This window comes from Trichoplax adhaerens, genomic scaffold, assembly GCF_000150275.1.
Source record: "Trichoplax adhaerens TRIADscaffold_5 genomic scaffold, whole genome shotgun sequence".
Classification (NCBI taxonomy): Eukaryota; Metazoa; Placozoa; class Uniplacotomia; order Trichoplacea; family Trichoplacidae; genus Trichoplax; species Trichoplax adhaerens.
In genome coordinates this window covers 3,929,581-3,945,536 of record NW_002060947.1, presented here as the reverse complement: position 1 = coordinate 3,945,536, position 15,956 = coordinate 3,929,581, and the positions used below count along the sequence as shown (strand labels likewise).

Sequence of the window (15,956 nt, the reverse complement as noted above, 5' to 3'; positions counted from 1 at the left end):
AATTACTTAAATATGAGAAATGAACTATTTAGAAATCAGAAGTACAGTATAAAATATTTAAAATTTGGTCGTGAATATTGAACTAGTTTAAATATGTCAAGATGTGGATGTCGAACTATTCATTTTAATTCCCTTTCTACTTCTCCCCTTGATGTCTTTTCTATCACTTTGCTTATGCCATTGTCACATTGGCAACAATTATAACTATGCCGTCGTTATAAAATTCTTATTTTAATAAGGATAAAAGATATTTAGTACAGTATTTCAAATTAGCCTATGTTATATCGATATAAAGGGCTTTTCAACTCAGAACTAATGAGTACTATAATTGGAATACCGCTTGTGAAATTAGAGTTAAGAAATTAACTTTACTCTTAATTATTGCCAACTTTTAACTCTAATTTTCAATTTTATGAATTCTTCTCTTTACGAAATTTTATTTACTGAATCATATTGTAATATTGACAGTTCACCAATGACGTAGAATGAAGATGTATTGATAGAAATAGTAATCGATAAAAGTAACCTTTGCATAATCATCATCATTATCATGAATAATTCCCGTTATAAAGTAATGCCAAAGAATAACAATTTACTTATCCATTCGTGACAAAAATGAACAGCATAGCGAGACAAATTATTTTCAATTTTACATCTATTTAAAAACAGACCAATATTATCAAAGTCAACTTAAAGTTTGCTAGTAAATGTATATGTAACTGATTGTTTTCATTTTTGTCAAATGTTCCCTTTAGGGCATAAAAATAAAAGCTGCCATCAAGATCGAAGAGCGTTTGAACATTATCATTTTGCAAATCGTTTTAACAATGGTTTCAATGGTTGGCGCCGTCACTACGATCACATGCCAGGATATGACGACATTCAACATTTAAGAATCCATGATAATATGATCCGTACGTCAGCATTTACTGCGATCAATCAAGGTAAGAAAACAGTCGATTATTAAAATTGCTTGACCTTTACCTTAATGGTTGATGTGGTTAGACAATGCTACGTTGAATGATATATCTGAAAGAAGATTTGACATAGACTCTTTTATCCCACGATTGATTGACACATCCGGTTAAAAATCGATACCAAATGACATACATACTGCAATAAAATCTATTTAAGCTGCTAAAAATTATTTTGGCCTAAACAGTTCTAGTCAGTTCAAGGCTGTCTATTTCTATCCCCCTTTCCTCTAAATTGAGTAGGATATTCTAAATGATACATTGTATCATTCACACTTTTAGCCCCAATGTGATCATAAAGACAGATTTTGAAATGATAATGAAATATGGAGTCTACTTATTTTCGTTTCATTAGTTCAATCTCATTGTATACCAACATCAAATCGATCAATTAGATTGCCACAGGAGGATATTAATATAAATAAATTAATACTAGAGTTTAAGTATCGGTAATAGTCAGACAATAGCAAAGTTTAAAATACAACAATACCCTCAATTTACTTATTACTATCTGCTAAATTAATAGGTAATACCTATGTAGTGCAAATAAAATAAAAATAAGATTTATCCTAGTATGAAATATTTAGGAAGTAATATGATTTCTCATTATGTAACAGAATTATAATTGTAATACTTTAGGCATATTTTAATTTTTTCCATTCTTTACTTGACAGACAGCTATTTTATCATACATTTTACATTAGTTCCAAGGGTTACTTAGTCAAATGCTGACATAATATCAGATGTAATGACCTAGAAAGGATGTAAGAATTGAATTTATTTATTTATAAATTCTTGACAATAAGATATGAATTCTATTTTTATGATTGAAATTTACTTATCATAATTATCATATTCTTTGGTTTATTCATGCAACGATAATATTAATTTCATATAACAATTAAAAATTTTATGTATTAAAATTCGAAAAAAATTATCTAATGTGTAAATTAAGTAATAATATTTAAATATGGAATTTAATCTATAGTATACTCATACAACTTGTTGGGAGAATAATATTGGTCCTTGTATGACATTTTTTCAGCAAAAATTTCGAAAATTAACGAAAGATTCTTTTAATCCTAGTTCCAGTAAAAATAGCATTTGAATATGGAATTGCTTCCCTATACTGTATAACATATTATAAGAATAATAGTTCTCATTGTCTGACATTTTGGCACTGAAATTAAAAAAATAACTGAACGTGTAATTCATTACTAATTCTATTTATGTCTTTTGAATATAGAATTGATTTTCTATAATGTATAGCCAGTTATGGAAAACGTGTTAGTCACTTTCTGATTTTAGTCTAATTCAGAACAATGACAATGTCAAAATTTGTTTTTAGAAAAATTAGAAGCTATAAAGCTTATATCTTTCTTTGTTACTGATATCATGCAGTAAAGTACCTGGAGTAATTGATATAGTAAATGCAGTTCATATATCGGCGTATATAATATTCTAATAATAGAAAAATTTGCATGACTTTTAATAGATTGTAATTATACTTGACTATGTAAACTATGTACCAGAAGTCTCAAAATCTATATTATTGTAATATTAGAACACTAAGAAGCATTACATGATTACATTTGCACGTAATTAGCGTATATAATAATCAAGTGAAAATGTAATCTTTTATAAGTTATACCAAGTCATATCGTATTTACTTTAAATATAATCTACCTAAACGGTCATAATTCCTATATAGAGACGGTTCAAATTCAGTCTATAAGTGTTCTATTGCCAAATAATTTAATCCAAATGTTATATTGACACAGATTGAAATTTCCCCATAGCACAGTTATTAAACTTAGCGAATGAGAATCATAATCTCTTCTATAGATTTTTTCGTATTTTAATATTGCATACATGTGATACGCTGGGCTATCCTATTTCTAATATTTATTAAGATATATTCGCACGCAGTTTAACAATCTAACAATGCAAATTAATTGCTGATTACGTATTTATAATAAAAATTCAGATAACTATTCAATAATTACCATTAATCGTGAGGCAGCATGGTTAATTTCCGTCATTTTGTAATAGATTAAATATATAACAACTACATAGAATAGCCGAAATTCGATAATCACTTTCCATTCAATGTATTTATCCAGGTATTGGCAAGCTACCCCATGCAATTCCAATGCCTTCTACAGAAACAGTTTATAATTCCTTAAGAAATCCAATGGACGTTATGCCATGCCATCCAAATAGCTTACCACTTAACAAAACAACTCCACCTGGAAGTAAAATATCATTACTACCGCCTCATTATCGTGAATCAAATCCTACTACCGTTTCCAATTATTTAAATGGATGTCATTTAAGATCTCCAATGAATAATCCTTCACTAATTCGCTTAAATTCTACTTTTATCCCACCACATCAGCAATCTGGACAATATCAGGCTGACTTAATAAGAACGCCACCTAGGCATGAATACTCACCAGGACATATACCCCTTGTAGCTGCTGGACTTCGTGTAACCAATCCTAATATGACAATGCCACCCTGGTTAGCCCATATCAAAGCCAATGGTGCTAATATGGCGGCAGTGGCTAACGCCAATAATCCTCATCAGCTTAATCAAAATCAAACTAGTAATAATGACAATGTATCAGTTCGTAAAATTGATCGTGAAAAAATATCAAAGCCCTCTACTACCCCAACTCCTCATGATACAGAAGACGGTAGCCAACAAGAAAATAAAATAGAATCTGTCTCAAACACTGATAGTGATAATAGCAGGCCATCATCATCTTCGTCCAATCAAGGCGAAATCAAGAATAGGAAGAGAAAAGCAGAAAGTCCGGTAGCTAAGAGTGTTTGGAGACCATATTAGAAAAACGCGTTTATTCATATATTTAGTGATTTACGACATATATCATGCAAAATGTACGCCAAATTATCTACATATGACATATCCAGTGGAAAGAATCATTTCCAATATAACTACAGTTATTTTATGAATAATGAACGATATAAATACGAAAAATGCTCATTTCTTATCAATACATTTTATTGTCCTGTTTTATAATTTTAAATATGTGATTGATTATATGTCGTATAATAAATGTTCAATTTTGATCAATATATCAATTGCTTAGTTAAAACACTTTTTATACCCTCAAACGATTATAGATTATATTTATTGACTTTTATTGTATGCAGTATATTGACATTGCGATATCTCTTAATGGATGGTGCGAGGGATAAAAATTAAAGGTAGAATTATTACAAAGTCTAAATTTTACAGTAACTGAAACAACACTGTAAACGACGGACGTTGTTTAGCTTATTAAATGTCTATGTGACTAGATATCTATGACCATAAATACGAGTATAATAATTTTAAGTAAAATGTTCAATATGTTTAACTAAATCTAGAAATGATAGCGAATACTGCTTTTGTAACCAAACATTAATTGTGTACTTCCTGTGTTGAGATAGACTATCTCCGTAATACTGTAGGTATTTCTTAAATTTACTATTTTGATCAATTTATTGATTATATAAAAATGCTGTGTCATTTCATATACCGTTTAAAATGAATATCTTGGTAGCCCTTATTCTACGTGCTCATACGTGGTACTGCAGGTAGAATTAATGAACGATTTTTGATGATAGGACTACATTTCTTATTCTAGCTACAAACTAAACTGTATGCAGTACAGTCGTGTACTGTGTCTATGGTCCAATTAATTGACATCCAGTATTTGCGAATAAAAGAATTCTGCTACAATGTTATTTGTTGTAATATTAGCGTTATCTGATGTTTTATTGCTAATATAATAACGTTTAATCGTTTATTATCAAATTTAGATTTCTCTTATAACGTGATAGTATTCCGTATGTCCATTTCATATAGATAGAGCTATAGCAGCAATTAGAGATGAATTCAATTAATGATAGCTATAAGTGAAGCTATAGAATGTGATAGTAGATAAAATGTAAGAAAAGTTGAGAGAAAATACAAGTATTGTATATCCTCACCTTACGTTATTATAGTTCGCATATGATTATCATTTTAAAGTAGAGAGAACTTGATTGATAATCGTCCAATTCGATATTAAAACATTCTTGTCTGATAATATTGATTAGACCAAATGATCTATTATCGTATTGCAATTACAATAAATCGACACCAGATTATTTAGTAGCAATAATCAGGCTTCCTGGCACTTCTTAGTAATGACTTATTTTGATAGATTTTTATGATGAAGTATTAATCTGTTTTGCAACTTTGTGTGAAAATTACAGCCTAGAAAATTCTATAGTTTTAATTTTAGTCCCTACCGTATAGCTAAATAGTATCTTAATTAAAGTTAGTATGAAAACGTACAATTATGTAAAATATGACTGTACCTAATGTCCAGTAAGGCCGAACGACTGTTCGCTTAGCATATTATTTATAGTAAATTAATTATTTGATTAATAGTATATTTAATTAATCATTGTATTACTATTTTAAGAGTAACTTTATATTTAATAGCATATACTTTAACGAAACTATTGAAGCACTTTAAAAATGTGCAATAAATTCAATGGAGAATTATATTGCTATCGTAATTTACCGACCTTCTAATATCGGGACTAAAAATAAAGCAAAACGTCATTTATGCGCATATCCAAGTCTGGTAATAGCCACCACGTCGAACAGAGCACAGAGTAGAGTTTACTTATTTTTTTATTTAAATACTAATACATAACATTAAAATATGGTACAACGTACCATACCTGATTTAGGAGTTTTCATCGTCAAATTTGAAATTAGTTGAATATGGGAGTATGCCTTGTGGGGTTGATTATTAATGGGCCATATTACATAGACATTATATTTTTAATATCTTAAAATCATTTTGTTATATGGTATCGGCTTTTGATCGCTTAAAGTTTTCGAATATCAATAATTAAACATTGTTCTTACTTTTTCGAATTAAATAGTTTAGAAACGCGTCCAAACTTAAAATTCAAGCAATTAAAATAACTTAATTCATTATAGATATCAATATTATTAAAGTGAGCTACGTTTTAAAATTATTCACTGATGTCAAAAAGGAACTATACATTTAACAATTTGCTGTATCTTTAAATCCATACGGATCAGCCATTGAGACTATAGACTCCAAAATGAATATATTACTATATTTAATCTATTAGTAACCTAATACATATCAATTTCTTTCTATAACTTATTGTGCTGCTAAAAATTTGGCTTTCAAATTAGGTTTTTAAGACAAGCTAGCTTATTATAAAAGCTAAATGATGCCCAGCAATGGCAACTTGGCTAGATATATAATTAGAGCAATCAATAGGTTTTTACACATTATTCATAAGCATACGGATTTAGCTACAGATTGCATTAACCGATCTCCAGTATACGAGTATTATCATCGTTAGATTTGGAAAATTTTCTTTCTTCACTGAAATTTAATACAGCAAATATTATCGATTTTGATTATCGTCGATACTAGAATGAATACTTTATCAACATATACCATAGAGAATAGTCACACGGCAAATAATTTGATAAACGCTCTGTCGAACGGAGCTTTCGTTAACTTTGAGTATTAGTAAATTGATTGCTGGCAAGACAGCAGGTAAAATAGCTTTAAATTTATCATCAGGTAATCCTAATATTAACCTAAGCATTGTTTTAACAAGGGTAGCATAAGCACCGATTGCTACATTATCGCATTCCGTAAATTTTTCACCACTACTTTTGCGAGGTGTTGTTGCACCACTGTGTTGTGATTGCTGATCTTCAACACGATATATACGATGTTCTTGATTACTTGATTCATTTTGTTCTTCACTATATTTTGAGATCAATCTCTTAAGATTGGAATCATCAACTGAAATTTCTTTGACATAATCTAAATAATCTAATTGAGTATCAAGCAGTGGTAGCTTGGTTGTATCGCTGCTATGCAATGTAATATAGGATGCGCAAACTTGACAGCAAGCATTATGGATTCTATGGATAATACTAATTAAATAGCTATTATCCCTGTCTTCATCCTCTTCACCATCATGATTTCCTTTTATCTCGCTAAATACCTCATCATCACCTTTATAACCACTATGAATCGATGTCCTGTCTTCACTAAAACTACAACCAAAAAGTTTACGACGTCCTAATGCGGTAGTGTGACTAGCGCTTATGGTAGTAGAGGTGCTAGTATAAGTAGATTCCACCGGGTCGCGATCACTCCTAGAATGAATTGCAGAGATTTGATTTGATAGATTGAACTGATCATCTGACGGTAGATAATCCGATACCATGCTACTTTGGCCATCCTCGTCAATACTTGTTGTACTTTTTAGTCCGCTTCCAATATGTCGACCGTATATAATTTTCTTCTTAATAATTCGACGCACTTTACCAGGGGAAAATGGATAACTGCAATCATCATAAATCTTAAATAATGTCGTTACATATAGTGTAAAGCTTCGAATAGCTTGACGATATAAATTAGCCAAAGCTGGTAATTTGGCTAATTTTTGGATCATAAATCGAATTGCAGGTCGAGAATTAAATTCACAAGATATGGTATAAGAGCTAACTAAGCAATCCAGCAAGACAGACAAATTATGAACCGGAAGATACTGCAAAAGACCAACTTTACGGTCTTGATTGGTATTTTGCTTTTCGTTTGTATCACTAGATGTAGAAGGCCTTCTATTTGTTGCTAAGGATTTAATTGGAATGTGAACAGAATTTGGCAATGTATCCAATAGTAGACACTCAAAAACTTCAAGAATGAGCTGATGGGATAACAATCCAACAAGTAAACTGTTAAATGGTATTCTATAACAAATGAAATATCAAAGTTAATATTAGCTAGTACAAATTATAATAGTATAGACATCGTTTGGTTAGTTGTTACAGAAAATATATCGAGACTAAACCTAATGATATGTAGCCTTTTGTTGCTTGACTTACTTTATTTCTTCCTGCGAGTTATTCGTATCGGTCCCTTCATGAACAGGTTGGGCAGGGATTAACAGAAATGAAAAGGATTTACGATCTTCCGATGTTGATTGAGAGTCTACCATGACTTTAGTATTCAATCCTTGAGCAAGTTGTGTTTCGGTTAAAAATACCTATTTTAATTAAATATTCAAGCAGATTAAGATTGTTATATACAACGTTCTTGTGTCCTATGAGTTAGGTTATATTGTAGTTTAAAATATTACAGATTAAAGGGCTTGATCATGAACAAATGAAGAGTTATTTATAACTCTTCAATAACTATGTTTAGATAAACTTATACCTGATCTGCTAGTTGATGAATCCTTTGTTGCTCGATTCTTGTATTATCCGTTCTGGCTAAAACTTTCACTGTATCATGATCTCCATGTATGTTTGAGGATCCAGGCTCAAATGAAGAAAGCATTTGTGTTGTGCTGTATAACGTTGCAGCCACAGCATTTCTAATGCCTTTGCAAGCGATATTCCATAATTCTTCCGTGAAAATAGGCCCAACAACGAGCAACAAGTGCCTAGTTGATGAAATTAAAGGGTATTTTTACGTTCTCATTGATATGCGACTTTAAATAGTGAATGATGGAGATTATAATGTAATCGAAGTAAATTACATAAGCTTTTCTATTACAATGATTCTGCAAGTATACGTTATATACGATAATAATAATGTGTAATATTAACCTAAACGATGCACATCCAACGCGTGCTATTGCTTCAGTTGGCTGTGCCATACAGTCCGTAAGAAGATTTATCATTTGATGGATTAATCCCGGTACAAATTCAGCAGCTCTTTTATCATTTAAGAACTTAGTAATTTGGTCTTCAACCAGATCTGTAGCTAAGCCACAAGCATGCTTAAAATTTCCTTCACATTCTCGCCAATATTGACGTTGATTTAATCCATGGCGCATCCATGCATGAATCATTGGCAAAAGTAGATGAGTAATGGCAAAAATACCAAAATGCGGGCCGGGTACGGAAGTGATATCTTTAAACAGATTGAATAAAAGTTCTAGACTTTGCGGTTGATATTTACGCGGACAGGTTACAACTGCACTTGTCAGGCCTTCAAGTAACAAATACCAAACGCGAAGAATACCTATAAAGATATATTAAAAGTTATTTTTCGGATGGAGATATTTTTAATGTATTTATATAGGCCATGTTTAAGTTTATATTATACCCTGTTAAAATATATCGTGTACGGACACCGAAGAAATTCTATTTTAATTATGTGGTTATTTATTTTATAGAGATCGTATAATACCTGTATCATCTGTTTTGAGAATAGTATAACTGGCTGGTAAATTTACTATAGCAATATCAGTTATAGCTGCACCATCATCGGAGAATATTTTTTGTAAGAAATCCTGAGTGGTATAAATAGAATCAGACGGGTTAGCTGACGAAGGATCGTTAGGCAAAATGATGGAGTCTGCACCAGTAAAAACAGGCCTTGACGTTAGTAAATAGGCTGAACGTAGTTTTTTGCAGCATAATTTAATATATTTTAATGCTGGTTCGCAAGCATCAAATCCAAGTTTCTCTTTGGTATCGCAGACAAGAAATTTAATTAAACATAAAGTGCATTCAACAGCTGCGTTTGCATAAATGCAATGGTCCTCATTATTAAAAAATGAAGCAATAATTTCGAATACAGGGGATGATTGTTGATCAGATGTCTTAATCATTAGGTAGCCATCATGTTGTTCATCAAATATCCTAACAGAGCGTAGTGTAGAAAATACCGGTTTCCATCCCGAACGAACATTAGTTACGTACATTTCAGTTAATTCACGAATAGCGTGTATTATCTAGTGAGCAAGAAATTAAGTGGTTAGAATAAATGGAATACCACTACTTTCATTTATGCTTCAATCTAGTTTTAATTTCTGATATGAAAATTATAAAACTTGCAATCTAATTAATACTCTACATATCGAAAGCCTATACAGTGCTTTGTTACTCTAATTTTGGCCTCAATAACTGCTCATTACTTCACACATTTTTAGTTGCGATTGCATATTAACTAGCAATAAGCGTATTATATTGATTATTGTACCCGTTCTTGAAGTAGGTTATTGCTGGAATTAATAGACAGAATAGATTCAAAGGATCTAAACAAAGATTCGTTAAAAGAAAAATATAACATTTCTTCTCTCTGTTGTAGAATTTCACCAATGAATTGCTGTATACATTGTACAGCTACAAGAGATATGCGGCTATCATAATGACAAGCAGCCTATAAAAGGAATTATAATAGGTTAGAATACCGAACACCTAACTAATTTTACACAGCCTAGAATAGCAACAGTGTGCAAGATCGTATTCAAATATACAAGTATTATTCGTTTTATTTTTAAGCAGCTGTTGGGAAATTAATCATGTAATCTGTAACATACCTTAACAAAATGAGGTGCAACTTCATACCAGGCTTTCATTAAATGAGCTAATGGACGGCCACTAATATGTGTACATCGCAATAAATATTGGCCTAGTTGGTGTAGATGGAGAGACGTACGTGAAATAGCTAGATTATTTGCAGGAACTAAAATAGGAATTGGCAGAGCACCATCATTGGTACACGCAGAGCCACTGATACTAAATAATTGTTGTTGAGATGCCTGGCACAACGTTTTAACGAATGAAAGAAGCCCATTAGCGTCAAGATGGATTGCTGCTTCCTCAAATAATCGCTCAATTGACATCATAATACTTTTAACGATTTTAGCCGCATCATTCCAATTTAATCCTTGCGATGAAATACCATGCTGATTTTCTATTTGTTGTATTAGTTCTTTAGTGCTTTTACCATCACTACTGTCGTCTGTCGCTGTAAATGTCATGCTACCATCGATGTCTGAACTATTACTTAAACTGATATTTGATAGACTTGTTGAATACAAATTATCCAATTGTGCAACAAAGGCCGAACATCTAATATGAAAGTTAAGAGTCATATATTACGATTACATTGAAGATAGTTTACCCCACATCTAGATAATATGAACTAATAACTAAGTTACACTAAAAGTAATACGAACTCATAGATCTATTATAATTATCGACGCAATGTATAATCACTGCAGTACCTAAATATGTGATTCCAACTTTCGTATGAAAAGGTTCCTAGCTCAAAAGCTAATGATATAACCGTATCAATTCCAAGTACTTGAGAAGTCCATAATTTGAAGGAGCTATGATTAGTGCTGGTACTGAATATCTTGTTTTTCCATCCTCCAGATCCACTGAAAGCTTCACAGGTAGCATCAACTAATTTAGACGCTACAGAGGCAAAGTTCTCCGGCATTCCTTGAGAGACAGATAGCAAAATCGACATAAGCCGGCTTCAGCACAATAGAATTACTTCATAAAGTATAGGTAGAAAATTTGATAGATTTTATCTACTTTATAGTGCAAGGTAAATATTATGAAATTATCAATTTTTTTAACTTGTTCATTATCAGCTAATGAACTAATTACCTAGGAAACAGCTTAAACGAGCCGCTCGGCTAATTTCTTCTAAACTTAACGTTAATAGTTGGCGCTCTTTTAGGTGGTGTTCTTTATAATTGCTTAGGACCATGCTAACCATCGTCTTCGCAGTTATTGGTTTTGGGACAGTTAATGGAGCAATTAAAATTTGCATGATATGGTCCCAAACTGTAGTAAGTATGCTGCGAGCTAATTTTCTTCCTGCCAAAACAAAATGAGTAGCAAATTAAAAAAATTACAACTAAAACTATTACTTGGAATCAGGTATCAAGTCAACTGATCGAGTATTACCTAATTCAAAAAGTATCAAACGATCATCTTCAAGAGTTTTCAATTGTTTTAAGCGCCTTTCAACACTATCCTCCTTAATTAGCCTAATAAGATGAGGGTTGCCGAAACTCTTATCATAGCCTGCAGTTTCTAATATGTTAAATGATAGTATTCGATGGTAAAGCTCCGATAGCCATGAAGTAGGAAGCTGCGGGATAGCGTTATTATTCTCTTCTGTACTTTTTATAAATTCAGCCTTAAACATAGAAATAAACAATGTATTGATTATAAATATATTTTTTGTACACAACCACATCGACATTTGCTAACACAAAGCTTATTCATCGATAAAAGAGCTATACAAAGATCGAATTTCTTATGCAGGATTTTTAATGTCATAGTTGTCTACGTGAAAGGAATATTAAATTCTATTAGTTGGCGTACCTCAGATACTATGGGGGTACGTTCTTGATTTAATTTCAGGCTTCTGTAATAGCCACTCATATCCAATTTCCAACATAAGGACAAAACAGAATATGTGGCAAGATAAATATTATCCGCATAAGAAGGAGTAAGGTCATTAGCTTGGCGTTTACTAGATCTTTTCTCCGAGCACAATGATGAATTTTCGTCATCATCATCACGAATAATTTGATTGGGGAATGATTGTTGTTGCTTCCCCTTTGGACTACTTAAGATGCTACAAATGCTTGATGAAAATTGTTGCAACATAGTATCTACATCTGTTAAACTATCTAAGCGCAAAATATGAGGTAAGATCTCCATTAAACAACTAAGAAATTTTTGTACGCTTTCTTTTTCATTTATTTCCATACTCGGTGACATAATTTGTGTTAATGGCGAGTTGCTTTCTGATTCTAAATATTTGCCGGACAATTGTTTTACAATTGCATCTCGTTCTTCTTCACCGATCGCTGAAATAGGTTGGATTTCACTATTGGTACTTGGATTATTATCTTCCGATGGGTGATCAGCTAAGTTGGCATTATCGCTGGTAGCTATGACATCCTCTTCTTGTAAAGATTCGTCAATTTCAATGTTTTGTTCATCAATATTTTTATCAGTAATATCTTCCTGATCGCTTTCCGAGATTTTTTCTTCATTTGTTTCAACATTGAATTGCTGTTCACTAGCTTCAGATTTAACTTCGTTGTTTTCTTTTGCTATATCTGTGATGCTATGGGGTTCCATATCTAATTTTGCAACCTTCGATTTCTCCGCCGCTAAATTTTCCTCCTTTTCTTTATCTTGAGGGGTATGTTGTGATTCTGCTGCCACACTATTAATTGTTAGATTGAGTTAGATATAGGTACATAAAACTTATTTAAAAATATGATAACCTATATCTACAATAATAGGCGGATAATATCAGAATTATTTTCTTACGCTTTTAATTTTTGAGCTATCTCTGATTCATTAGACTTGATAGGTATAGCTTTGCTTGATGATAAATGGCTTAAAGTTTTTTCCATATACTGAAGAAGGCTTTCTGACATCAATGAACCTTTGCTTAATTCTTCTGTCGATTCCAGAAGTGCACAAACACATTCAATGCTTGTTTGTAAACTAGCCAAATCGCCACTCTCGCTAGCTTCCACAGCACTCTGCAGACACCTATGTATATGAGTATAATGATAGTTTAGAATAGCAACCTCGCTATAAAATAGTCTATTTCCTAAAGTATCATACCGTTAATTAATGTTATTACAAATGAAGTATGCACTGCGATACAATATTACAGATGAAATATAAAATTCTTAACTAATCTATATTGAAGGTAACCTTAGTACACTATAATTAAAAAAACGGAATTTCCTTAGATATTACATCAATACTTTGACAGCGTTAATGATGTAAAGGGCAATTCAAATCGTAGGCAAGTAAGTGTAGAAGTATTTGTATGATGGGAAAGTTCTTGATATTAATGCCATAATTACAACTAATTCATAATTGCAATGGAAAAACAATCACTGTGAAAACTTACAGTTTTAGTAGCCCTAATATGGCCTTGTCTTCTTTGATATCTGTAATCGAGTTATTTCGATATTGTTGGAGTACAGGCAACGTGATATCAAGTAGACGAGTTGGTGAAGCAAATAGCTATAATAGAGTAAAAGTAATAATGTAAAATTATATTAGCGTTAATCATATGATTGGTTAGTTGTAGTAATTGGTTTTTAAGTTAGTACGGCACCGATTTTAACGCTTTTAGTTGCTCTAATCTCTGATTAGGTGGAGGGAAAGCTAACATATGATAAAAGATAGATTCTAAAACTGGACGAAGAGAGGGAATCGATCTGGTATGTTTTAATAGCTCCTCCACAATTTTATAACAGGTTCTGTTATTGTAGATATACATTGTCTGTTGGCTGGATTTTAGACCAAATGATTGAGGTGTTAGACCTAAAACGCATATTAATGCCGGCGATAATCGTTGCCTACCATAATTTCCAAATGATATAACGAAAAGTAAATACATTTAAATTGCTATTGGCTACAACGTGAAATGCAATCGTAAATGAGATTAAGTTTATGTAGATATCTTTTAGCATACCAAACGACATTAACAAAGCTTTTATAATTTTCTAAGACTGTTGGTGAGGTTCTTAAAATGACATGAATGGAATCTAAATATAGGGATAACGTCTGAAGATCCATTTGCCTGTTGATTATAAACATTAATCTTAAGCATCTATCCATTAATACTTAAAATATCTAGAATTTTTCGTTTATAGATATGAGTATATTAAATATAAAATATAATGAATTTTAAGTGGCTTGCCTTGGAATAGCTTCAATTCCTAAACTAAAAAATTCGAGCAACATGATGATGTCTTCTGTTAATTTTTCAACCATGTCCTCTGCGTCTAGTATATGATATCATTATAATATAAAAATATTTGACTTAGCGGCTGCTTTCTTTGAAAATAATCTTGTGACCTAAAAAACATTAATATTACGCAAGCATAAAATGTCTTACCGGATAAAGTATCATTATAATCGTTGGTTTTTGCTTGTTGGTTGCTAGCGAAAGAGCTGAACTTTGCTTCTTGAGCTGCTCGTGTATGGTTACTTCCAGTGGATTTTAAAATGGAAATATTAATCCCATTATGTACTTTATCTGTATTTGCTGCTGCTGCACCAGCCACCTCATCGTCAAATGATACGGTTTTCTTGCCTTTCTTAGGTAAAGGAGTTGCAGGTGTCGATGCTGTTGCTTCATTATTGGGTTTTACATCAGTTTGCTCGCTTTCAGCAGTAAAACTGATCGATTTATCATTTGAAGTCACTTTTGCATCAGTAGATTCCGTAGATTTATCGGTTATAGCATCGGCGGAATTATAGTCTGTATCTACGTTATCATCTGGTATTTTTTTCTGATCGACATCATCACTTTCTTTTTCATATTTCAATATTTCACTGTCATCAGTACTAATAGCGTGAGAAATTTCGTCACTATTTTCCGAAATGCCCAAATTGCTGGACTCTCCAATTTCGCCTTCATTATCATTTTGAGATTCACTAGGGCATGAGTTATCGTCAGGTTCGTTAACATTATTGCTGGGATTAGTTTCGTCTTCTTCCTCCTTTAGAACAGAAATTTCTTCTTGTACAATAATTTCATCTGTATCAGATGATGTAGTGTTAACATCCTGCGATTCTTTATCTGCTATTTTAATTTCAACTATCGTTTCGTGATCGGAATCGCCGGTAGTATTTACAATTTCATTTTCTCCTTCTACGGTATTTAGAGATTCTGCAGATGGGGATTTACAACTATTTTCATCACTATCATTGACTTGTATTTCGTTGGATGATTGAGACTGTTCCTGAATTTCTTTATTTTCCGAAAGAATAGTTGCATCTAAATCACGAACTGAATTATTGTTATTTTCAGCGTCGCAACTATCGGAGGTAATTTCATGCTTGTTCTCATCGAATTTTGTAGATTCTGTCCCAATTGGTGTTACGCTATCAGCACTAGCAACAGCACTACCATTTTGTGTTGGTTCAGGATTTTCGTCTTGTTGAACGGTGGCTTTATCATCATCAGATGAAACATTGATATTGCTTAAGTCAACAGTAGCAGTAGATTCTAATTCTCTATCGTTATCAGTTCTTTTCTGTATTATATCGATAACCTATAATTAAGAACGAATAAGCTTAAAAGATAAATGAGTGATCAAATCATATTA

The 15,956-nt window shown here is 31.9% G+C and overlaps 2 protein-coding genes across 2 annotated transcripts in view; one reads left to right on the top strand and one right to left on the bottom strand.

Annotated features, from left to right (window-relative positions):
• Positions 1 to 3,126: 3,126 nt before the first annotated feature.
• TRIADDRAFT_56512 (uncharacterized protein) lies at positions 3,127 to 3,825 on the top strand (the record flags this gene model as incomplete). The annotated part of the gene is made up of 1 exon (XM_002112869.1): positions 3,127 to 3,825. One exon carries the CDS (start codon positions 3,127 to 3,129, stop codon positions 3,823 to 3,825), a length of 699 nt encoding a protein of 232 aa, XP_002112905.1.
• Positions 3,826 to 6,470: 2,645 nt separating this feature from the next.
• TRIADDRAFT_56511 (uncharacterized protein) overlaps positions 6,471 to 15,956 on the bottom strand; it is a gene marked incomplete at both ends in the record, with an annotated part of 12,137 nt that continues 2,651 nt past the window's right edge. Inside the window, 17 exons of the mRNA XM_002112429.1 lie at positions 6,471 to 7,794; positions 7,930 to 8,090; positions 8,261 to 8,489; positions 8,656 to 9,073; positions 9,242 to 9,788; positions 10,037 to 10,216; positions 10,377 to 10,468; positions 10,547 to 10,911; positions 11,067 to 11,286; positions 11,458 to 11,670; positions 11,761 to 11,995; positions 12,184 to 13,039; positions 13,147 to 13,374; positions 13,745 to 13,860; positions 13,955 to 14,198; positions 14,315 to 14,387; positions 14,741 to 15,902. Coding sequence (XP_002112465.1) covers positions 6,471 to 7,794; positions 7,930 to 8,090; positions 8,261 to 8,489; positions 8,656 to 9,073; positions 9,242 to 9,788; positions 10,037 to 10,216; positions 10,377 to 10,468; positions 10,547 to 10,911; positions 11,067 to 11,286; positions 11,458 to 11,670; positions 11,761 to 11,995; positions 12,184 to 13,039; positions 13,147 to 13,374; positions 13,745 to 13,860; positions 13,955 to 14,198; positions 14,315 to 14,387; positions 14,741 to 15,902 — 6,663 coding nt within the window. The remainder of the gene's footprint in view (positions 7,795 to 7,929; positions 8,091 to 8,260; positions 8,490 to 8,655; positions 9,074 to 9,241; positions 9,789 to 10,036; positions 10,217 to 10,376; positions 10,469 to 10,546; positions 10,912 to 11,066; positions 11,287 to 11,457; positions 11,671 to 11,760; positions 11,996 to 12,183; positions 13,040 to 13,146; positions 13,375 to 13,744; positions 13,861 to 13,954; positions 14,199 to 14,314; positions 14,388 to 14,740; positions 15,903 to 15,956) is intronic.